This window comes from Podarcis muralis, chromosome 14, assembly GCF_964188315.1.
Source record: "Podarcis muralis chromosome 14, rPodMur119.hap1.1, whole genome shotgun sequence".
Classification (NCBI taxonomy): Eukaryota; Metazoa; Chordata; class Lepidosauria; order Squamata; family Lacertidae; genus Podarcis; species Podarcis muralis.
In genome coordinates, this window is record NC_135668.1 from 39,694,648 (window position 1) to 39,717,246 (window position 22,599).

Here is a 22,599-nt window from a genome sequence, read left to right on the forward strand (position 1 = left end):
TTTCTAGACCTGGAATCTTATTTTGTTAACTAAAATCTCGTTGCCTGCCTTCTAGACCATTTGCAAAATAATAACTAGAGTGGTGTGTGTGGACATAGTTAGAATTAAAGAAAAGTGTGCCTTTGAGCACCATATGAACTGAGTTTACATTCCTGACACATAAAGATCTTCTATTGGGCTTCTTCCAAACTTTATTTGTTGCTACATCCTAATTTACTAATTAAATGCTCTTTTGCTGCTATTGTTGGGAGTTGAAAATGTGCTGCCTTACTGTATATCAGTCACAAAGCTATCTCTTGCCCTTCACCAAATGGTCTCAGGGCAGGTTACATAAATTACTGCAATTTCAAATAAAGAATTAATTAAAACTGCAAAACTAAACAGTCACACAAGCAGCAAAATAACAGGAGTGTAAACCAGTGTTTCCCAACCTTGGGCCTCCAGCTGTTTTTGGACTACAACTCCCATCATCCCTAGCTAGCAAGACCAGTGGTCAGGGATGATGGGAATTGTAGTTCAAAAACAGCTGGAGGCCCAAGGTTGGGAAACACTGGTGTAAACATCCACTCACCCAAGTGTTGTGAGTAGAGGACTGTCTTGACAACATAAACAATGATGGTGTCATGAGTCCTTGAGCATATTGTACAACCTGGGGGCCATAACACAACACACTTGCATACCCCACTGCCCCTCTAACATCACAAGGTGGTGGGACTTCTGACACTGCCATTCCTATGTATCTTTAACATTTGGGCCAGTTGAGATATCAACTGCTTTAGATTTAAAAAGTTTGGGGAACTAAAAGGGCTTTACTAGGTGCTGAAATGAGACTCTTTGGTCCTAATTTGTGGCATGCTCTTACAATCACTATGGTGGCCTTTTTACTGGTAAATTGGTATAACTCTGATAGAAGGGAAACTCCATAAGGGCCTCTTGCAGGCCTACGTAGAGACAGGTGATCCTTTGGGTAATTTAGTCCAAGTGGGGCTAACACTACAGATTTGTATGAAGATATGAAAAAGCTACTGCAAGGCAATCTTCATTGAATGATAATTTCAAGGGCAGGTGGAATAATTCAAGAGGCTTGATGGTATTTGTACGCAAGACATTTACTGCTTTCTAGAGGTCCATTCTGCAATAACCAGCAATACAGAAACAGGTTCAGTGATTAGAAAACATGAGATTCTGGCCTTTGACTATCTCACCTAGGCACTTAGGTCTAAAACAAGCTCTGGATTGGTAGATATCATGAAGAGGTAGACCCGACGGGACAAGTCTGGGCCAATCCGCCGCTCCCTCTCATTTTCTTCACTTCTGACCAGAATGTCACTTAGGAGGAGCTGTTTTTCTTTGTCTGTGCCACACTCTCTGTAGGCCTTAAAAAAGGGAAAAATAAATTGGCTACAGAAAACCCTGATGATTTCCTCCAGTGTAGAATGTAGAGCCATTCTGAACCTATATTAATGCCAGGCACAAGGAGAAGGGGGCGACAGAGGAAGAGATGGTTGGATAGTGTTTTCGAGGTTACCAGCATGAGTTTGACCAAACTGCGGGAGCTGGTGGAGGACAGAGGTGCCTGGCGTGCTCTGGTCCATGGGGTCACGAAGAGTCGGACACGACTAAACGACTAAACAACAACAAAATTGGAAAGCCATTGATTCAACATGCACAGAGAAGGTTATGTTGTTAGATCCTTATCAGGAAGAGCTGGGGTAGTAATAATTTTATTATTTATACCCTGCCCATCTGGCTGGGTTTCTCCAGTCACTCCGGGCAGCTTACAGCATTTATAAAACATAGTAAAACATCAAACATTAAAAACTTCTCGATACTGGTCTGCCTTCAGATGTCTTCTAAAAGTTACATATCTCCTTGACATGTGAAGGGAGGGCATTCCGCAGGGAGGGTGCCGCTACTGAGAAGGCCTGCTTGATTTCCTGTAACTTTGTTTTTCGCAGTGAGGGAACCACCAGAAGACCCTTGGAGGACCTCAGTGTCTGGGGTGAACAATGGTGGGTGGAGAGACTCCTTCAGGTATACTGGGCTGAGGCCGTTTAGGCTCAGTCGGTAGAGCACGAGAGTCTTAATCTCAGGGTTGTGGGTTCAAGCACCACGCGGCTTGAGTCTTGAATTTTTGGTGCTTGAGTGTCCACTGAAGCTTTGCAATGTAGGAAAATGGGAGTAAACCAGAAGATGACTCTGTCTCCAGGGGACCCTAAGGGAGTCCCCCCATAATAAATAATACCTCAGTGACGACTCAGCACACCCAAAGGGCACCAAATGCCAACTGACGATTGGGAATAAAAAAGCCCAGCCACATTTTGCTGTGGGTCCTGTTGAGGCCCATTCAATTTACTTCTCTGGAGCAGCAGGGGAGAAAGCCTTGGCCCTCTTCTCTGCAACAGCCCTGGAGATATTTTGAGGAGGGCTTGATCTGCCTACCTGCTTCGTGGCAGGTTTGCCTTCCTCCTCTCTGGAGGCCTGCTGATTAGCCAACGACAAAGCAATCAAAGATGTGAACTGACCTCTAGCAGCAGCTGTGGTGAAGGGTATGTTTTGGTGATGGCTGCTGCCATGGCAGGGCTGGTTCGGTTAAGCTGCTGGATTTGCCTCAGCCAGGCCTGTCGGAGTCCCGTCCCATCTTTCTGCACATGCACTCCACTGGCCCACCCACCATCAGCGCAGAAGGAGAAAGGCTGGTTTCCCTGCTGTTTCCTGTGGGAAGAGGCACAGGGACAGGCTGCTTGAGACGAGATGTCTTTAAAAACTGAATAAAGCCCTCAGAATGTTCTAACTAATTAGATAAACATGCAAGCATCTTCATATGCATAAACAGTATTTCTGGAGAAAATCAAGTATCTCCAGAGGGGTGTCCCTCTGCACGTGAGAGAAACAACAGATGTCTCTTCTAAAACACAGTCCTATTGTTTTTGAATTAAAAATCAACCCCCCCAATTTATCAGGAAGCAGTAGCAAAGAAAGTGTCCCTTTTTTCACCTGGTTGCCTCAGAAGAAGAGTCAAGATGGCAAGGTATGGATTTTCTTCTTGCAAATGGTATCATTAATAACATGCACCTGGTACATATGTGTGTGTCTCTTATCAGTTTTTCTTCAATAAAGAATTGGGAGGCTTCCTTTTCATTCACGCTACTTGTGCACACATTAGAGGCATTCCGGCTTTATAAAACACCCTTCAGACACTTGCAGCTAAGGGGATGGGGGCGGGGGAAGAGCTTTGAAGAGAAACGAGGCTGCAAAGATGATCTGTGGCAAAAGGCACTCACTTATATGGGCGCTGCGCAATAGCTTTGGTCATTGCAGAAATGTGCTGGGCAAACTCCTGCCATGTCTCCAGGAATGAGACACCGGTGTTACTCCAGAGTTGTAGCACCACCAGAGCCTGCAGGAGCAATAGGCAGACAGAATAAATGGGGATCATCTATGAACACAGACCTACATCCAACACAGTTACACTTAAGGCCACTGAAGTCCATGGACTTAAAAGCATGTCCTAACTCTTGTGTTGCACTTGGGGCATAGCAAGGTTATCAGGAAAGCCTGATGTCAGTACTCAGCACTTTCAGGCAGCAAGCAAGGCCCCAGCACTCTTAAATGGACTTACAGAATGCTGATACCCACCTGTCTTTGGTTCTCCCTGCCTTCCAATAGGATTCAGCTCTAGTGGCCAAATTTCAGCTAGCAACGACCATTTTGTTTTGCCCTCATTGCATCAGTCCAGGGCATTGGGGTATGGGGGATAGCAGCCAATAGTGGGAGGCACTGTTTCGATAGTGGCTGCCATTTTGTTTCCCCCACAGTGCTCTGGACTAATGCAACATCTGGAGGATTGTGGGGAAACAAAATAGTGGGCCAATGAGGCTGCTTTCCAGAGGAGTTCTGCCACTCCTTAGAAAAAGGAAGGAAGGAAGGAAGGTCTTACCCCTCTGCTACACTACATGGTTAAGTCTGCATCTGTGAACCTTAAGAGGGGGCCTTTGTTTGCTGGCAAACCAGGACATAAAGGCAATGGCATTCCTCCATTTGCTCTCCGCATATGGTAGCCACAAGAGTACTGTCTCTATGCATCATTTAGCTATCAAGGCTGCTGAACTATTGACAGAACTCTCCTTGAAGAATAAATCAATCCTTTTTTATTTCTAGAATAACTCACGAAAGAAAACCTTGCTCACCCATGTGGTTCAGCATCCTGTTCTCTCAATGGCCAGCCAGATGCCTATATGGGAAGCCTGTAAGCAGGACCGGAGTAAAGAGCACTCCCCACTGGTGGCTCCCAGCAACTGCAATTCAGAGGTGCATTCCCTCTAACAGTGGAAGCAAAACTGGCCATTGATAGCCTTGTCCCTCTTGTCCAAAAGCTCCTCCCCTTACAACTGACTCACTCCTGGTAATTGTATTCACCTCCTGTATTTGATGCTCTGTCATCAACAGTTCTGGGCCAGGCTGGAATCCTGGCGCCTCCTGCTGCCCAGGATTCAGTGCTTCCTGCTGGTGTCGACGATGCTGGTTATACCTAAGCAGTTCAGATCAGAACAACAGATTGCTAGTTTTCAAGCTCTTGTGAGTGACGTGATTTATATATCACTTATCAAAACATGTTTGACATCAGACTGTACTTTTACAACATAAACTTGGATCTGTTGTTGACAGGACCTTCATTTCTCAAAAACCAGGTACCTCGTAGGAACCCCGCACCAAGAAATTTGGAGACGCGATCGGCCTGCAGAATTTTTTTGCATAGTAATAATAATTTATTATTTATACTCCACCCATCTGGTTGGGTTTCCCCAGCCTTTGCAGCTTAAAAGGACAGCTGTCACACACTGCATTGCCCCTGTGAAGAAAATGACGGTATAGAGGCTTGCATATGCGATTTTACGGAATGCACGTATCTGAAAGGAATGATTTATCTTTGCACTTTCACACAGTGTGTAGCTAAACCATAGAATTCACTCCCATAAGAGGTAGTAATGGCAACAAAGTTGGGTGGTTTTAAAAGAGGATTAGATAACTCCATGGGAGATATGGCTATCAACAGCTGCTAACCCTGATGTTCTACCTCTGCGGTTGGGAGGCAGTATGCCTGTGAAGAGCTTGTCTGAAGCCCAGGGTGGGAGTCTTCAAACAAAAAAGCAGCCAGTCCCTGGCAGGCCCCCCCCCCTGACTAATTAAACCCTCCAAGGCCCAGGACAAGTGTACCCAGCTCCTCCCCACCCACCCTCCCCGCCTCTGCATGGGCCTGCCTCTGAGTACCAGTTTCGGGGAATCACAACTGAGGAGAATGGCATTTGGGCTTCCCTTAGGCAACTGGCTGGCCATTGTGAGACCAAAAGGGCTCTTCTGATGTTCTTATGAGTCATCTCTATTTTCCCTGTAAAGTGCACTCAATAAAGCAGATCAAAATTGTTTTGTAATGTCTAAACTCTCTTTATCTTTCTGTACATTGCCTTTACCACCAGGAGGGAATCCAGTATTCTCATGAAGCAACATAGAGGTGGTGGGGATTAAACACGAGGCCTTCTGCATCCAAGTGTGTGCTCTACCACTGAGCTACTTGCCATGTGGAAGACAGGTCACTTCTCACCCCTAACTTAGCTGCCCTCCCAATACATGTACCATTGGTAGGCATCTAGTCCAATGACTGCCACGCTGCAGGAGATTGCACAGTAATCTTTCGGGCTGCTAAAGGGCAACATTTGGGTGAGATCAGGCACATTCTGCTGCTTGCCTGGGCTAATGCTCTGAAATAAAAGAAGACAGTGTCACAGACATGCACACACAAGAAGCCTTGCCATAAGAACTTAAAAAGAGTTTTGGGTCCAGCTAGGGAGGAGCTCAGCTAGTCCAGCCCCCCAGCATGTGTAGAGTAATTTGTGTTAATTTTCTTAATTTAGATGTGGGTGTGTGGAGACAGTATATGCAGAGTTTGAGTTGCACAGCATTACAGTCCCTGTCACTCCCTGGGCATCTCACTGGGGCGGTGCCAATGGTGTGAGCATGTTGTGACATAGCATGCATGTCAGTAAAGCTATGGCGACACCCAAGCTGGGTGACTGCAATTGGATCTACATGGAGTAGTATTTGAAAATGGTGTGGAAGCTCCAGCTAGTTCAAAAAGGTTTTGAATGATTAACTCATGTATTACCACTATGATACATTTATGTTCTTGTACCCTGTCACAATCCCACACTTAGAGAAACAAAGGAAACTGCCTTATACGGAGTCAGGCCCTTTGCCCGTTTCAATACCATCTACATCAACTGGCAGCAGCTATCCAGAGTTTCAGGCAGGGGCTTCTCCCAGCTCAACTGAGACAGCAATGATTGAACCTGGAATCTTTTGCATGCATGCAAAGCAGGTGCTGTACAGATGAGCAGATGAACTATGGCCCTTCCTGGAAGTTGCCTTATACTGAGTCAAGCCATTGCTCCATCTAGCCTGGCGACAATTCTCCATGGTTTCAGGCAGGGGTCTCTGCCAGCCCTTTCAAGGGATGCTGAGGACTGAACATGCAAAAGAAGATGCTCTGCTACCATATTCAAAGAGAAATGGGAACGCACTTTCAGGTGCTTTTCTGAAGGGAGGGTTTTCTCTTTTGGAGAGAGAGAGAGAAAGACACAGAGAGATGAAAGATGTGTGTGTGTGTGTGTGTGTGTGTGTGTGTGTGTGTGTGTGAAAAAGAGAGGGGGGGCAGGAGCAGGAGAGAGAAGGTGAAGGGGTGTGTGTGGTCTCTCTGTGTGTGAAAGATAGAGATGTGCTTGGGCAGAGAGAGGGATGGCTTGTATGGTGTGTGAGATGCACATGTGTCTGGTCTGTATGCATGTGGTGAGTTTATCCCAGATAGACCATAGCCACTTTGTATATTTCCCCAATAATCAGGAATGCTGTTAAGACAGTGGCAGCATCATTGTGTGGGGGCCAAACTCAGTCCACAATCAGGACGAGGAGGATTTATCTGTCTTCCCATGGGAGGCATAGGGTTGGGGGGATGACAACAATGAGTGCTCTCTCTCCAATCTTGTGTTATCTTGTGTTATGCCACATCCCTATGCCAGCCATAGTTCTGTACATGGGCAGGTGGTTTTTCAGGTAACCTGCTCCCAAATTCTTTATATGTTAACAAGACTTTGAACATGGTCCAGTAGCTGACTGGCAGCCAGTTGTGATCTCTACTCGTCTAACAACTTTGTTCTATGCAAGAATCCCTGTTCTTCCCTGCTCACCTTTGGCCTTAATGCTTCCGGCACTCATCTCCTCTTGAATACTGCTTGCTGCAACCTAACTCTCTTAGTGCTGCCTCTCACTTACTTAGCTCTTCAACACCTGTGTAATAAGACAAAACTTCTAAAGCATACTCACATTTTTAGTAGGAGGTTCCCCACTTGCGCTTTAATGGATTATGGATTTTTATCGCATCCTCAGCACAGTGATGTGTAGAGACAAACACATTCCAGTAAGAAGCTATGCCTAAGCCTTCAATCTAAACAGATTTACTAAGGAGTAAGTCCCACTGATAACAGTAGGGCTGTAAATGTTACACTCGACTGTAGTAGTCAATTGTTCAAATGAAACATCTGAATTCAAAAAAACTCCCCCCCCCCCCCAATTCCAGGCCCAGAAGTTGTCCTTAAATAAGCTTAGGACACCTCTACAACATACTTCTGTCACCACCAGAACTATTCCTCAATGCAATCCATGGGGTTTGCTGAGAGTGGCCATAGGACAGTGCTATCTAGGTGGCATAGTTAAACAGCAGATACAGGAGACGCTATTACCATACCTGCATTAAAGAGTAGAGGCGTCTGAGAAAATCCCAAGGCTCCAGTAAGAGCAAGATCTCCCTTTCCTCTTCAGCCTTTTCCTGGGGGCCATTCTACAGAAACAAAGTCAACCATTTTGTCAGTACAGACAAAAGGAAGGCTCTTTCCCCACAGAGCATAATTAAGTTATGTGGAATTGACTGCCACAATAAGTATGTAAGCAAGTTCTCTGGCTTGAAACAAGGATTGGGAGCCTGAGGTCCTCCAGATGTTGCTGGAATAAAACTCTCATCATCCCTGAGCATTGTCATGCTGGCTGGGGCTGATGGGAGTTTGAGCCCAACAACACTGGGAGTACTACGAGTTCCCCATTCCTGCTTTAAAAAGAGATTAGCCAAATTCATGGAGGCCTATTAATGACTACTACATACAGTCATGTACTAATAATCACTACTAAATGGAACCTCCAGACTGAAGGCATCTTACTGAAAACCATTTGCTAGGAGATTATTAGCTTCACACATCACTTGCTGACTTACAGAACCGTTCCAGAAGGAAATCAATGGTATTCTAAAAAATCCTTTAAAACTACTACTACATCTAGCTCCCTGAAAGTCTTAACAAACCTTGTTTGATACAGGCCATGCTCAACTACTAGCCCTATTTTGCAGAAGGATCCATTTTAAAGTTGCTTCTATGTGTGGCATACATATAAATCAAGTTCTATTTTTAAGTTGCTTGTTTTTCTGCCTGCCTACAAGCACTATTAACAGCAGATGAGCAGAATCAGGAAATGAGTTAAGTAGAAGACAGTCCATATTTCATCTGTGCCTTGTCTAGCTAACAGCTGAGTTTCGAATACTCACCATGCAAGACATACTACTGGAGAGATCTCTCTTCCAGGTTATGCTGTGTGGAACTGCCTGAGGTTCAATGTGGCATTTACACTCCAAAGAATCTAAAGCTTCCAGCAAAGCATCTGAACCAGGATCCTCTAGAAGACCTGATGGGCAAGGATCATACAAATGGCCTGATTCACACCTCAACTGTATTATACAGCACTATGGGTCAGTGTCCCAAGCACTCTCCTCTAGACCTCAACATACCTAGTGCCAAGAGAGTAAAAAATTCCACTTGCTCTGTGAACCACCAGTGACACTGCTGAAATGGATAGAAGCAGCTACAACAGAACCCAGCAACGAGCTGCAGGCAAGAGGCCCCCTATTCCCAGGTCAAGATCTACTGGTAGATTTGCAATAAATCAGGCAGAGGGATCAATTCCCAATTGTTTAAAAACAGCACTAAAATAAAAGCCCTACCTGGGTCCACACATACAGTCATGTACTTCATACACTGATCAGGCCGTAAAGATTTCAAGGCAGCTGCGGCTTCCTTTCGTCTCTCTTTTTCTAGTGCACACTGCTTTTTCTTCCTCATTTTCTCTTCTTTCTGCAGTTTCCTTTCAAGCTTTCTTTCTTTCACTTTGGTCTGCACTGCTCTTGGTCCTTTAGGAGGCTGATTTTTCTTCTTTTTCTCTGGACTGGGGGAGCAAGATGGTACTTGGGGCACTAATGTAAGCAAAGGCAACTCTTTGGGTTCACCTGGACTTATGCATGTTTCCAACTTTTCTTTGTCCAGGTGGTCCCAAACACCAGCTGCCACATGACTCACAACAGCCACAGAGTCCTGCAATTCGATGTCACTGCCTCCTTCAGAATCAGAGATCTCCCAAGTAATGGCTCTTTTGACAAGCTGGCTGGTTCTGTCAAGAACGTCAAGCTTTTTACCTTCTTCCATGGTTTAATTTATCCTCATACACTGCCTGTTAAGAAAGTTTGTTCAGGAATGCAGAAGCATTTGCAGAGTCCCAGGCAGATTTGCAACATATCCAAAGATATTTTAAAGAACCTCAGACAAGAAATTTCCACGAGAATGCCACAGGTTCAAAGCTCACCTTATCATCATTAGAAGCAACCCACAGTTTTATGAACTGAAACAGACTGAAACTGCCATTACCAAGTCAACAACTTTTCAAGTAGTTTAATATATGTACACATATAAACGTAAAAACCTCACAAACACATGAAAAGCACAGATTCCTAGGAGGCACACGTACAGTTTTCAGTACCACAGTTAACTAGGAGAACCCACAACCTTTTCTAGAAGTGGAAAAACCATACTTAGAAGACGAAAGCAATCCTGGCCCTCCTCCAATTCCAAGGCAGCGGACCAATTCCCCTCTTTCCCCACCCAACTACTGAGATTGTATAACAGTCAAACCTTTTTTCTCTTTTTTAAGACTCTGCTGTTTCGCATTTCTAAGGACATATTTGTTATGCGCTATAACTGAACCACCGCCTCCCCCAGTCTGCCTTCCCTCAGTAACTCAACCTCAACAAAGACAAAACCTATTATTTGGTCGGTTGCGCGATAATAGAGAGTAGCTCCAAGGGATCACCAAACTCAGAATTGGGGAGTTAAACCCCAAGAGCTCCACAACATCCCTCCTGCAAGCCTACCAACCACAATAGCACCAAGGGAGGTACTGTACATCCCTGCACCTCCTTCATTAGCAAAAGAAACTAAGACAGAGAAGCTTCTCTGCGGTGCAGCCTTTTAAATGATCCCTGCGGAAAGAGGTTGTTGCGCGGGGGGAGTTCCGCTCGGTGCTTTTCTTCCACCCCTAAAAAATAAATAAATGCTACGAAGCCGGGAAGGGGCAACTTCCAGAGGACTGGGTTGCGGCGGAAGATGTAAGGAAGTACTCTGAAAGAACTGGCCTCCACACGGACTTAAAATAAGAGTCCACAGAGAATAGAGTGGAAGTGTTGCCCACCGGATGATTTATTGAGAAGGACCGCCCTTGCTTAGAGCGCCTGTAAAGTTAAATGAAGAAGAAAGCGGAAATGTTCCCTACCGGACGATTTACAAAACGGACAGCGCTTCCTAGAGCGTCTACGGTCTGTGGCCAACCTCTGCGTTCAATCATAGAGTTAGCAAGTTATTACGGGTTCACACAAAAAAAAGGAGCGGAAATGTTGCGCACCGGATGATTTAGCGAGTTGGATCGCCTATGTTAGAGCGGTTGGATCAAGCAGTTGGTGTTAAGTGGTGAAAGGTAAGGTGGCTGGATAAGGGAGGAATGATTGTGGGGTGGAAATTCCACTTTTTATTTATTTTATTGAGTTAATGGCTGGGAGGGCATTCGCATCATGGTGTCCTAGGTCCTAGTCTGAAACTCTAACCACTATGCCACACTGCTTCTGCTCCCAACCCGCGCATGGTTCGGATGCATGGCATGCAGCCACCAAAAGCAGACCCTCCAAGTGTCCCTATTTTCCAGGGATGTCCCTGATTTAGAGAAGCCGTCCAGGTTTCTGATCTGATCCCAGAATGTCCCGCTTTTCCTTAAGACGCCTCTATTTTCACTGGAGAAATAGGCAATCCTGTAAAGGGAAGGGGTTTAAAAAAAAAAAAAGTTTAATTTTTATTATGTTTTTATATATGTTGAAAGCTGCCCAGAGTGGCTTTGGCAACCCAGTAAGCTGTGTGCGGTATAAATAGTAAAATTACAATTATGGAATGGGACATCCCTATTTTCATTGGAGAAATGGTGGAGGGTATGCAGAAGCCAGGCATTCAGTATTGTGGTTCCAATCCTGTGGAACCCTGCTGAACTGCAAGGACTTTTCTATTTTAACAGGCATGTTAAGGTAGTTTTCCAAGATGTGTTTTAATTATTCTTACTTATTTGTATGAAAGATTTTATTTATTCACTTACTACATTTGTATACCACCAAGGTGATGTGCCTGGTTCTCTTCCTCCCTATTTTACCCTCACTACAACCCTTTGAAGTAGTTTAGGCTGAGAGACAGTAATTGACCCAAGGTCACCCAGTGTGCTTCATGACTGAGTGGGCATTTAAATCCCTCATTATTAACATTCAGAAGGAATTTTAAAATATTATTGTTCAGTCACACAGTTGATGGCTGAAAGATACAGTTTCTGGCTACCTTGAAATTATAGGCTGTGACAGTATGTGACCTTTTTTTAAATGTGTGTATTAGATGTACTAAATGCTTTTAGATGCTTTCAAGTCCTTTTTAAAAAATGCATTCTTTTGTTTTAATGGTATTGTTTTGTTGCTTTGCTGTTTGCCACCCTGGGCTTCTCTGGAAGTAAGGGTGGGATGGAAATATAATAAATAATTATCTAGTGAGCTGAGTGGAGATTTCAGCCTGTGTCTCCCTGATTCTAGTCCCAACATACTAACCTCACCTATGTTTTCATTTCTCAGACAGCCATGGCTCGCAAGAAAGTCCACCGCCCGATCGCAGCAATGGCCAAGAAGGTCCGTGAGTACTTGGCCCTGAAGAATAAGCCTCGAGACTCTGAGCGCTATGCGGTGGACTACGAGAAAATGACTCGTGCTTACACAGGCAAGCTGCTGCCCGTCCTGGCCTGGGAGGATGTGAGGAACGAGAACCGGCTCTTCACCCTACTCAGCCGGCTGCGCCTCTTTGGCGTTGGGCGGATGGTCACACGCAAATCCTGGTTATGGCAGTATGACGAACCTTGTTATTGGGTTATCACCAAAGTGAAGGTGGATTACACAGCCGAGGTGGGTGTTTTCTTTTTACTGGAAGGGAGTGTGTAAGGATTGGGTCCCCCATGATAACTGTCCTTTTCAGAGAGTGCAAATTTAGCAATTAAAGTGGATTAATGAGAACGCTGTGGGTGGCGCTGTGGGTAAAACCACAGTGCCTAGGACTTGCCGATCGTATGGTCGGCGGTTCGAATCCCCGCGGTGGGGTGAGCTCCCGTCTTTCGGTCCCAGCTCCTGCCCACCTAGCAGTTTGAAAGCACCCTTAAAAGTGCAAGTAGATAAATAGGGACCGCTTACTAGCGGGAAGGTAAACGGCATTTCCGTGTGCGGCTCTGGCTTGCCAGAGCAGCGATGTCACACTGGCCACGTGACCCAGAAGTGTCTTCGGACGGCGCCGGCTCCCGGCCTCTAGAGTGAGATGAGCGCACAACCCTAGAGTCTGACAAGACTGGCCCGTACGGGCAGGGGTACCTTTACCTTTAATGAGAACATAAGTGTCAGGAGTTCAGCCTACACTCGAGTAGAACTCTGGCAGAGACACATGCCCGACTGGTATGTTCTCTCCCTCCTGCTCGATCGTTCGGGAGCTTCATAAGCTTTCTTCAGCCTGAACATCACAGCGACCGATGCCAACCGACACCGGCACACTTAGGGATCCGCAGAGTCTTTGCGCATCATGCGTGACAGACCTCAGCAACTCAGCATTTTGGCTAATCTACTTTATTTACATATAAACACACACGGAGCACTGCAACATGGCTCCCTCTCTCTCTAGCATCAGACAGCAATGAGAATGAACAAAGGACAATAGTCCCACTTCCTGGAACACAGTAACACAAACATCCTGTCTCTGTCACTTCCCACTCTGTGGAGTCAAAACATATACCGTTATGTGAAAGACAAAAATCCCATGACTGCAATCATAGATCAGGAATTCTAACAATAAGATGAGCCTGCTGGGTTGGGCCAATGGGCCATCCAATTCAGTATCCTGTTCGCACAGTGGCTGAGCAGATGGCTATGGGAAGACTTCAAGCTGGGCATAAGCTCAGCAGCACTCTGCCTACCTGCGATTCCTAGAAACTGCTACTCAGAGGTACAATGCCTCTGACAGTGGAGGTAGAGCATAGTCGGTATGGCTAGTAGCCATTGATAGCCTTATTCTCCATGCATTTAAAGCCATTTGAAGTGCTCTGTTGTCTTAGCTCAATGTATCCAATTCTGGCAGTAGAAAGGGGATGGGGAACTGCACTGAAGAGTGGGGGTTGAAGGAATTATTTGTAGGAAGATGTATAAACATCCTGAAAGCAAATTGGGGTGAATGCTCATTGTCGTATAAACCATCTCACAAACAATTCAGAACAAATGCTTCATAAAAAAAGGACATCATGCTCTTCTTCCCAGAGGAGTCCAGGGTGCCATGTACATGTAAGCATATGTATTCCTACATGTGTAAAATACAAAAATACAAATTCTCTGTTACAGAATATGGATCATGGAAAAGCCTGGGGGTACTTGACGTTCCGAGGTAAGAGAAGAGCTGCTTTGAGAGGCTTTAACAATTAATCCCTTTTCCCCAGTGTTAAGAAACTGAAATTTGAAAGCTAGGAGCTAAATGGCACCTTAAACCTAGGTCACGGGTGTCATAACAGAATGTCTAGGCGCACTTTTTGAAATATAAGTATACAAAGCTGAAAATGAATGAACTGCAGCTAAAATCTTATGTTCATTTTTCACACGGTCTAGTCCTCATCTGAAGACTGCAAAAAACAAAGCCGTGCTTCCCCTGCCCGCCCCCTTAATATTCTTAAGAATATTACGCTGAATAAAATGCTGCCTTTCTGTAAGGCCAGCTGAGAGGCAGAATCAGATCAGCTTACCTGATGCTGCATTGATTTATTGGAAGTTGAGCAGGCAGGAATTTCTCCTCCCACACCCTTAGCGCCAGCAGTGGTAGTTTTAATCTGAAATCTTAGGCGCAGTACTGCACCCAGAGCTCAGAAATTGCTCGTGCTAATGAAATTCCCAGTTGCAAAATGCACCTAGAATAATGGGAGTTTCGAACGCTGCTTTTTCCAGGGAACTCTGAGAAATGTGACTCTGTGAGGGGATCAGGGGTCTACGAACAACTCTCAGCACCTTTAGCAAACTATGCTCAGGTTTCTTTGGTGAAAGCCGTGACTGTTTAAAGTTGTATGATATTGCTTTAAATCAGGGGGGCCGGGGGAAATGAACGAATTCCTGTGCCCCACAAATAACCCAGAGATGCATTTTAAATAAAAGGACACATTCTACTCATGTAAAAACACGCTGATTCCCGGACCATCCGCAGGCTAGATTGAGAAGGCGATTGGGCTGGATCCGGCCCCTGGGCCTTAGTTTGCCTACCCATGCTTTAAATACATAGTGCAAATGGGGCCTTATTTAAGAAACCCAATGGGTTCTGAGATTAACAGGCATTGCCTTAGGCCAGTGGTGAAGAATCTTTGGCCATGGGCCTAATTAGTTTGTGATTTGGCCTCCAACACTTGTTTCCTCAAGCACTGTGCCCTACCCCATATATCAGGCTTCCTCAAACTCGGCCCTCCAGATGTTTTTGGCCTACAACTCCCATGATCCCTAGCTAGCAGGACCAGTGGTCAGAGATGATGGGAACTGTAGTCTCAGAACATCTGGAGGGCTGAGTTTGAGGAAGCCTGCCATACATGGTGTAAATTTTGATCTCAGTTTTGGGCCCCGGTGAAGACATGGCTGCAAGAGAACAATTGACCGTTGCTTTCTAAGGCTCCTAATCAGAGCTCCCAGGTGAATTTTATCCTTGCCAACAGCAGGACTTGGGCGTCGTGATGACATCAGATGACTGACAAGTGGGTGGCTCTGCCCACCTTCAAAGTAAACAGGCTGGGGAACTTGAAGTCCAGCTCTCCATCCAGATCCTTTCCCCCACCCCTGCCTTAGGCTGTGCAGGGTCAAATATATATTTGTGTTCATGAAGTCTAGAAGCCTCCCTTTGTTTAAAAAAGAAAAGAAATAGACGTTGAGATCCTGGGACAAGTTCCACGTTCTGTATTTAGCCTGCTCTCCTGCAGAATTGTTGAACAGTGGTACCTCGGGTTAAGTACTTAATTCATTCCGCAGGTCCGTACTTAACCTGAAACTGTTCTTAACCTGAAGCACCACTTTAGCTAATGGGGCGTCCTGCTGCCGCCGCGCCGCCGGAGCCCGATTTCTGTTCTTATCTTGAAGCAAAGTTCTTAACCTGAAGCACTATTTCTGGGTTAGTGGAGTATGTAACCTGAAGCGTATGTAACCTGAGGTACCACTGTATATGCAAGGGGTCTAATGTAGGCTTATCTGGGAGTAAGGCCCATTGAACTCAGTGGAACTTACTTTTGAGTTGGCATCCCTAGGCCTGCACTGAAACTCTTGGGCATTCTTTTGCTACTTGATGGCTGCAGAAGTTGTTACTAGGTGGCAGCTCAATTTTGACCCTACTTACCTGGGTCACTTGTGGATGAAGGATGCCCTGCAGGTCACTGCCACCTGTGGTGTGTGTGTGTGTGTGTGAAATGTAGGAATGTGAGCATTTCCTGTGTGCGATTTGTCCATAGCTATCTTCACCGTGTCAACTTCTCCTTAGGCAAAACCGAAAGCGAAGTGAAAGAAATTGACAAGGCCATGTATCACGACTGGCGCATGGTACCAAGGCATGAGGAGGAGGCCTTTAAGATTTTCACGCCTGTGGAGGAGGAAACGGTTCGCTACGTCCCCTACCCACCGCTGCTGCGGGCCATGATCCTCGCTCAGCAGCGGCAGGATAACCTGAGCACCGAAGAGCCCATGCTGGACCTGGAGAGGCCCCTTTTCTTCCCAAGAGAGTACTTTGCAAATCCTAAGAAGCAAGCCGAAGGAACGCCAGTGTGAAGATTTTACAGAGCATTGTTTGTTTTTACTAGCTCTTCATATTTATTTCTGATTTTTCATTAAAAAATTACATTTGGAGGACATTCACATTTCTTTTAATAACAGAGAATGTATTTCAATAAATGCCGGAGCTCAGAATCTTTCATGGGTGTGATTAATCCTTGAACAATCTCATTTTGACTCTCTTTTTGCGCCGTCCGCGTTGGCAGCTTGATGAAATATGGGCCACCATCCCTGCTCTTACACCCCGATGCCTAGATTGAAATAAAGCCTGTGGATTTCAATGGAGCCTGCTTCAAGGCATGCATTGTTCTAATTATAACTAAATTACAAGGCACATAATTTTGTTTCCCGCATCTAAATGATTGGTAGTTTTGCAGGTGTCAACCAATTTTAAAACGAAAAATTCTGCTTTTAATGTGTGGCTTTTTGGGGGTGGGAGGGTGAGTATTATTATTACTTGGTTGCATCCTTCAAATAATAAAATTACTTCTGGCTGCTTCACTGAATCTGCTTGAGAACTTTGATCGAGAAATGATGGTCTTTAGACAACATTCTTTACAACAGTAACCTTGTCCAGCCTTGACATTTTACCGGCTTCTCTGCAAGAATTTCATGGGGTACTTTGTCAAAAGCCTTACTGAAATCAAGATACAAAACATCCACAGCATTACCCTGATCCACCAAGCTTGTACCTCTATCAAAAAGAAAGAAATGAAGTTCATCTGGCATGACTTGCTTTTGATAAACCCATGCTGGGTCTTAGTAATCACAGCACCCTTATCTAAATGCTCTTAGGCCCAATATTTAAATATCTGCTCTAGGACCTTTCCTCATATTGATATCAAGCTCATCAGTCTGTAGTTACCTGGGGTCTTCTCCCCTCCCCCCCCCTTTGAAGGGCAATATTTGCCCAAGGCCAGTCCACAAGAACCTCGCCTCGCCTCCAAGAATTCTCAAAGATTATAGACAGGCTCAGATTACACCTGCAAGCTCCTTTAGGTTTAAAATTTTAATCGACCTGAAACTTCAGTATTTTAGTATATTTCCTTCTAATAATCACATTTTTGTATGCATTTTTTTACTAATGTACACATTTTGCAAGCAATTTCTCCTGATATTCAGTAATGCATGCTATTTTCACTAATAATATTATTTTTACGCACCCTTCTCTCCCTTTTGTTGACAGTGGCTGGTTGGCAAACTGTATAGCAAAATTTGGATATTTGCTAATCACGAAGGATGCCGCCCTGTGTTTTGGTTCTCATATTGTTTTGGAAAGCGCAAATTTGATTGATTCAGGTTTAAATGCAAACAGAATCAAATTTATATACTCTGTCTATTTGTGACCTTCCAGCTGTTGTTTGGACTCTATTTCCCATCAGGCAGTAGTTGGAATGCTGGCAGTTTTAATCCATCAACATCTGGAGAGCCACAGGTTCCCCATGCCTGATTATGCTCAGATTATGCTGAGATTTCCATACAGTTTTTCTTCTCGCCTGAGAAAGAGTAGGTGTACAAATATCTCTCAAAAGCACAAAAGGAAAAGGACAAGTTCTTTTTTCTTTTTCTTTAGTCTTCCAAGCTATTAATCATTCTGAAGTGGGGGAGGGATCTAAGAGTGAAAGTCAATGACTTCCTCATCTGTGTAATGACCACAGTCTTCCCAAAGAACTGATAACGATTTTTTTTACATCATGCAATTAACCTTTCGTTGCTGAGTAGTTAACAGCAGCTGGGAGATTCCCTCAGGGGGAAAGAGCATTACTTTAGTCAAGCAAGCTTTGCGGAGCTTATTTCATGTCCACTTAAAATCAGGCTAGGCATTCCTCCTCTTTTCCTATCCACATCCAGGGACAATGCAGTGTTCAGCATGTGGATATTCTAGTGGGGTGAAGAAGGTGAGAAGCTATTCAACAGGTTAATGACAGTGTTCTTGGTATTATTGGGTAGAGTTGATGATGCCACTGCGATGAAGAAGCACTGTTTGGAAAATGTGAGCTTCTCAATCTATAGAGGCCAATCCCAGAAGGACACCAGGATTAGTCTGCTGCAACAAAAATCACAAAGAAATGGCAAGGATTATAAATTATGGAGATTATAAATGAAATAATTGGTAGCAATGTATTCTTAACACCCAATGTGCTTTACTGGGATGTCTGAAAGGGGAAGTTTTGGAACTTGCAGCAGCTGTGATTGCTGCGGTCAGACTAATCAAAGGAAAGAATTGGAAATCTGATAAATCAGTTGTCATCTGCAGGGGTAGTCGTCATATTTATCTATATCTATCTATCTATCTATCTATCTATCTATCTATCTATCTATCTATCATCTATCTATCTATCTTGTGGCACCTTAAAGATATATATAGATATATATATATCTTTATATAGATATATATATATGGGGGTATGTTTCATGGAGTAGAAACTTGCTTTAGACGCATGAAGTGTTTACCTTCAGTTGGCAAGTTATATACAGTGGGGGGAAATATGAAAAATGGGGCCACTCTCCCTATAAAACTTCTGGTCTTTTCCATCCAGGTGTTTTTGGACTACAACTCCCATCATCCCTAGCTAGCAGGACCAGTGGTCAAGGATGATGGGAACTGTAGTCCAAAAGCAGCTGGAGACTCAAGTTTGAGAAACCCTGCAATAGAGTATACTGGGAAAGGGTGTGGTTGGCAGGTGGGGACCCTGAACAGGAGCACTCCATTTTGTTGTAGGCCCTCCTTGTGTTATCAAAGAGCCTTTATTTAATGCCTGTTTGCTGTTTCTTTTGCGTTGTTTCAAATTTTCTCGTGAGCCTTTGCCATCTAAATCCCTACTCAAATCGCATCTAGCAACAGAATCCTGCAGAGGGCGCTGTAGTCTGTGCGCATAAACATCTCACAAGGAATCCCAGTGTGTCTCCTGTTCTCATTCCCCTCCTGCAGCAGCGTCATCTCTGCAGCAATTCCCAAACACTTTACAGGGGAAACACCAAAATACAGCAGGGGATCCGTTTCTGCAGATTCAGCTGGTCGCCCCCAAATCCCAACAGCTACCCTCTCGACACAAGGACAGGAGGGCATTGTCAAAACAAAAGCAAGCACTCTGCATTTGATTCCTGCACGGAGAAAGTAGAATCTAGCAGGAAATGCTTCCCACAGCAAAGTGGTGAATGAAGGTCCATAGGCCGAAATCCTCCTTCCCTTGCCACCAGGGGTTTGGACTGGGCTTGGCTGGGAGCTGACCTTTGAGAAACAAAACCAAGGAGTCCTGCTAATGTTGCCCTGTTCCTTCAGAGTGCCTTGCTGCATTGCAACAGAGCATTCTAACTCTGACATGGATGGGAGGAAAAGCTCCTGCCTGAAACCCTGGAAGGCTGCTGCCAGTCAAAGAAGACAATGCTGAATAGCTCAGTTGGTTAAAGGTAAAGGGACCCCTGAGCATTAGGTCCAGTTGTGACTGACTCTGGGGTTGCGACGCTCATCTCGCTTTGTTGTCCGAGGGAGCTGGTGTACAGCTTTCGGGTCATGTGGTGAGCATGACTAAGCCGCTTCTGACGAACCAGAGCAGCGCACGGAAACGCTGTTTACCTTCCTGCTGGAGCGGCACCTATTTCTCTACTTGCACTTTGACGTGCTTTCGAACTGCTAGGTTGGCAGGAGCAGGGACCGAGCAATGGGAGCTCACCCCGTCGCGGGGATTCGAACCACCAACCTTCTGATCGGCAAGTCCTAGGCTCTGTGGTTTAACCCACAGCATTAGAAAATAACTAAAGAAGCTAAGAACCAAGACCAAATAACGATGACCCATGAGATACTGTATATGAAACTGTTTCTCAATTTTGCCTTTTAGTCTGCTCTCTTTTTAATTCGTTTCTTCCATTATTCCCCTCCTTCAAGTCCCTTCTTTCCTTTCTGTCAAATAAAGCATTTTTTCTTTCTTCCTTGCACTGCCCATTACCCTGTTTCCTGAATTGACCCTGTCTCTATATTTATAATTGTATCCAAGTGTTTTCTTGTAATTGTATCCAAGTATTCCTGTAATTGTATCTAGGTATTATTATTATTTTGTAATTGTGTCTTTACTACATGTAAATGTGAATCCCTAAGGTGACCCTTATACAATTGTTATATTTGGTGTCTTTGCAATGGAACTGACCCCTTTGTAGCCTTGTGGCTTATCAGTGTTTGTTCAACTTCTCAATGATTGTAACTACTTTCAGGAAAATAAGAATTGGAAACTATGTATTGAAATTGCATCACTTTATTGTAACCATGAAAGTATAAATGTTTTTAGCCTCAACCTAATCACTTCCACTCAGCTCCCCTTCCTTCTTCTGTAAAGTTCCAGACGACCAGATCCATTTCCTTTGACCCTGCGGGGAGAGGAATTCAGCTGTTAGATAAACTCTCAACCCTATTGTTATTCTAGAAAACCGGATTGGCATATCATTTGCCACCTCCCCCTGGATTTCTAGGTATTACCTTATGTAGATAGGATTTGCACCCCACCTTGTTTCTTGCACCCGAATGTCCCTTCTGTACCCTGCTCCCATGTACCTCCCCCTTACCTTGTAAATTGACAAACCTGTGACAGATACGACCACCCACAATTGCGACTGTATAAATTTCTGGACTTACCTTTTGGGTGGAGTTCCTCATGCAATGATTCTTCAACATCAACTTTGTTGGACTGGTCATGTTGTGCGGATGCCTGATTATCGTCTTCCAAAGCAACTACTCTATTCTGAACTTTAAAATGGAAAGTGTAATGCTGGTGGCCAACAAAAAGAGGCGTAAAGACTCTCTCAAGGCAAATCTAAAAAAATGTAGCATAAACACCAACAATTGGGAAACACTTGCCTGCGAGCTCTCTAATTGGAGAACAGCCTTTACCAAAGGTGTCATGGGTTCTGAAGACACTCGAACGCAGGATGCAAGGGAGAAACGTGCTAAGAGGGAGACATGCTTGGCAAATCCACACTGTGATCAACTCCTGCCTGGAAACCTATGTCCCCACTGTGGAAGGACGTGTGGATCCAGAATTGGCCTTCACAGTCACTTATGGACTCGCTGTTAAGACTGTGAGTAAGACAATCTTACTCAGCTACGAGTGATCGCCAAAGGAGAAGACCTTTTGTCACCTTTGCATAGGGCAGTGTTTCCCAACCGGTGTTCCGCGGCACACCAGTGTGCCGTGAGACCTTGCCTGGTGTGCCGTGGGAGGGAGGCGGGAGAGGCGGGGCGGCGGCGGCATCTCCTGCTGGATGCAAATCCAAACATGGCGGGCGCCTCCCTCGCTCCTTTGTAGGCGGACCATCGAGAGAGAAAGAAAAGGAGGCGAAAGAGTGAGAGAAGGCGCCTGCGCGGAAAGAGGAGCGAGCAGTGCGCCTGCGCGCCGCGGCGCCCGAGATCGCTTCTCCCCACCGCCCCTTGCTTCAAAAGAGGTCCGGGGACAGCGGGAAGCGCTTCGCGCTGCCCCCGAACCTCTTTTGAAGCAAGGGTCTTTTGAAGCAAGGGTTTGCGGGGAGAAGCGATCTCCCCGCAGCCCCTTGCTTCAAAAGAGGTCCGGGGGCAGCGGGAAGCGCAGCGCTTCTTCCCCGCTGCCCCCGGACCTCTTTTGAAGCAAGGGGCTGCGGGGAGATCGCTTCTCCCGGTGCTCCGAAGCGGGGCGGGGGGGCGGGAACACCTGCCCCAGCCGCCCCGCTTCGGAACGCTGCTCCGAAGCGGGGCGGGGGGGCGGGAACACCTGCCCCAGCGCTGCTCCGAAGCGGGGCGGTGGGGCGGGAACCTCTCCCCCCGCCGCCGGGCATCGGAACGATGCCCCGATGCCGGGCGGTGGGGCGGGAACCTCTCCCCCCGCTGCCCGGCATCAGAACGATGCCCCGATGCCGGGCGGTGGGGCGGGAACCTCTCCTCCCACCGCCCGGCATCGGAACGATGCCCCGATGCCGGGCGGTGGGGCGGGAACCTCGCACCCCGCCGCCGGGCATCGGAACGAGGTCCTGGACCTCTTCTGAAGGCAGGCGGGGGCAAAAGTCTTTGCTCCCCCCGCCTGCCTTCCCGGGACAGCGGAGACTTCTCCGCTGCCCCGGGCGACCTTAAAATGCTGGCGGGCGGGAGCGAAGCGTTCGCTGCCGACCCCCAGCATTTTAAAATCTCCTCGGGGCAGCGGAGACTTCGCTCCCGCCCGCCAGCATTTTAAAATCGCCCCAGGACAGCAGGGGCTTTTAAAATGCTGGCGGTCGGCAGCAAAGCCCTCCTGTCCCCGGAGCTTGCGGGGCGGGAGGTGGGAAGAAGG

General features: G+C 45.9%; 3 protein-coding genes across 4 annotated transcripts in view; 1 reads left to right on the forward strand and 2 right to left on the reverse strand.

Annotated features, from left to right (window-relative positions):
- Positions 1-22,599, reverse strand: part of LOC114584321 (nucleoside diphosphate kinase 3) — a 261,547-nt gene that overhangs the window by 188,917 nt on the left and 50,031 nt on the right. The window lies entirely within an intron of this gene.
- EME2 (essential meiotic structure-specific endonuclease subunit 2) lies at positions 1,089-10,603 on the reverse strand. Of its 2 annotated transcripts, XM_028707186.2 has the most exons (8): positions 9,098-10,598; positions 8,645-8,781; positions 7,799-7,891; positions 5,635-5,759; positions 4,420-4,531; positions 3,285-3,400; positions 2,526-2,715; positions 1,089-1,376 (listed from the first exon to the last, which is right to left on the reverse strand). In XM_028707186.2, exons 1-8 carry the CDS (start codon positions 9,573-9,575, stop codon positions 1,206-1,208), a joined length of 1,422 nt encoding a protein of 473 aa, XP_028563019.2. In that variant the 5' UTR covers positions 9,576-10,598; the 3' UTR covers positions 1,089-1,205. The 2 variants fall into 2 exon arrangements, with proteins under 2 accessions (XP_028563019.2, XP_077774604.1); XM_077918478.1 differs by lacking the exons at positions 3,285-3,400; positions 4,420-4,531 and having other exon boundaries at positions 9,098-10,603.
- Positions 10,770-16,452, forward strand: MRPS34 (mitochondrial ribosomal protein S34). The gene is made up of 4 exons (XM_028707197.2): positions 10,770-10,896; positions 12,077-12,400; positions 13,871-13,913; positions 16,026-16,452. The coding sequence occupies exons 2-4, from the start codon at positions 12,083-12,085 to the stop codon at positions 16,307-16,309; spliced, it is 645 nt and encodes a 214-aa protein (XP_028563030.2). The 5' UTR covers positions 10,770-10,896; positions 12,077-12,082; the 3' UTR covers positions 16,310-16,452.

Excerpts from the sequence above, each read along its gene's own strand:
- EME2 (XM_028707186.2), bottom strand. The coding sequence starts at position 9,575 with ATGGAAGAAGGTAAAAAGCTTGACGTTCTTGACAGAACCAGCCAGCTT. Across the intron at positions 8,782-9,097 it reads GACTGTATGTGTGGACCCAG|GTCTTCTAGAGGATCCTGGT; the intron begins GTAGGGCTTTTA and ends CTTGCCCATCAG. Across the intron at positions 4,532-5,634 it reads GGACTAGATGCCTACCAATG|GTATAACCAGCATCGTCGAC; the intron begins GTACATGTATTG and ends TGAACTGCTTAG.
- MRPS34 (XM_028707197.2), top strand. The coding sequence starts at position 12,083 with ATGGCTCGCAAGAAAGTCCACCGCCCGATCGCAGCAATGGCCAAGAAG. Across the intron at positions 12,401-13,870 it reads AGGTGGATTACACAGCCGAG|AATATGGATCATGGAAAAGC; the intron begins GTGGGTGTTTTC and ends TCTCTGTTACAG. Across the intron at positions 13,914-16,025 it reads GGGGTACTTGACGTTCCGAG|GCAAAACCGAAAGCGAAGTG; the intron begins GTAAGAGAAGAG and ends ACTTCTCCTTAG.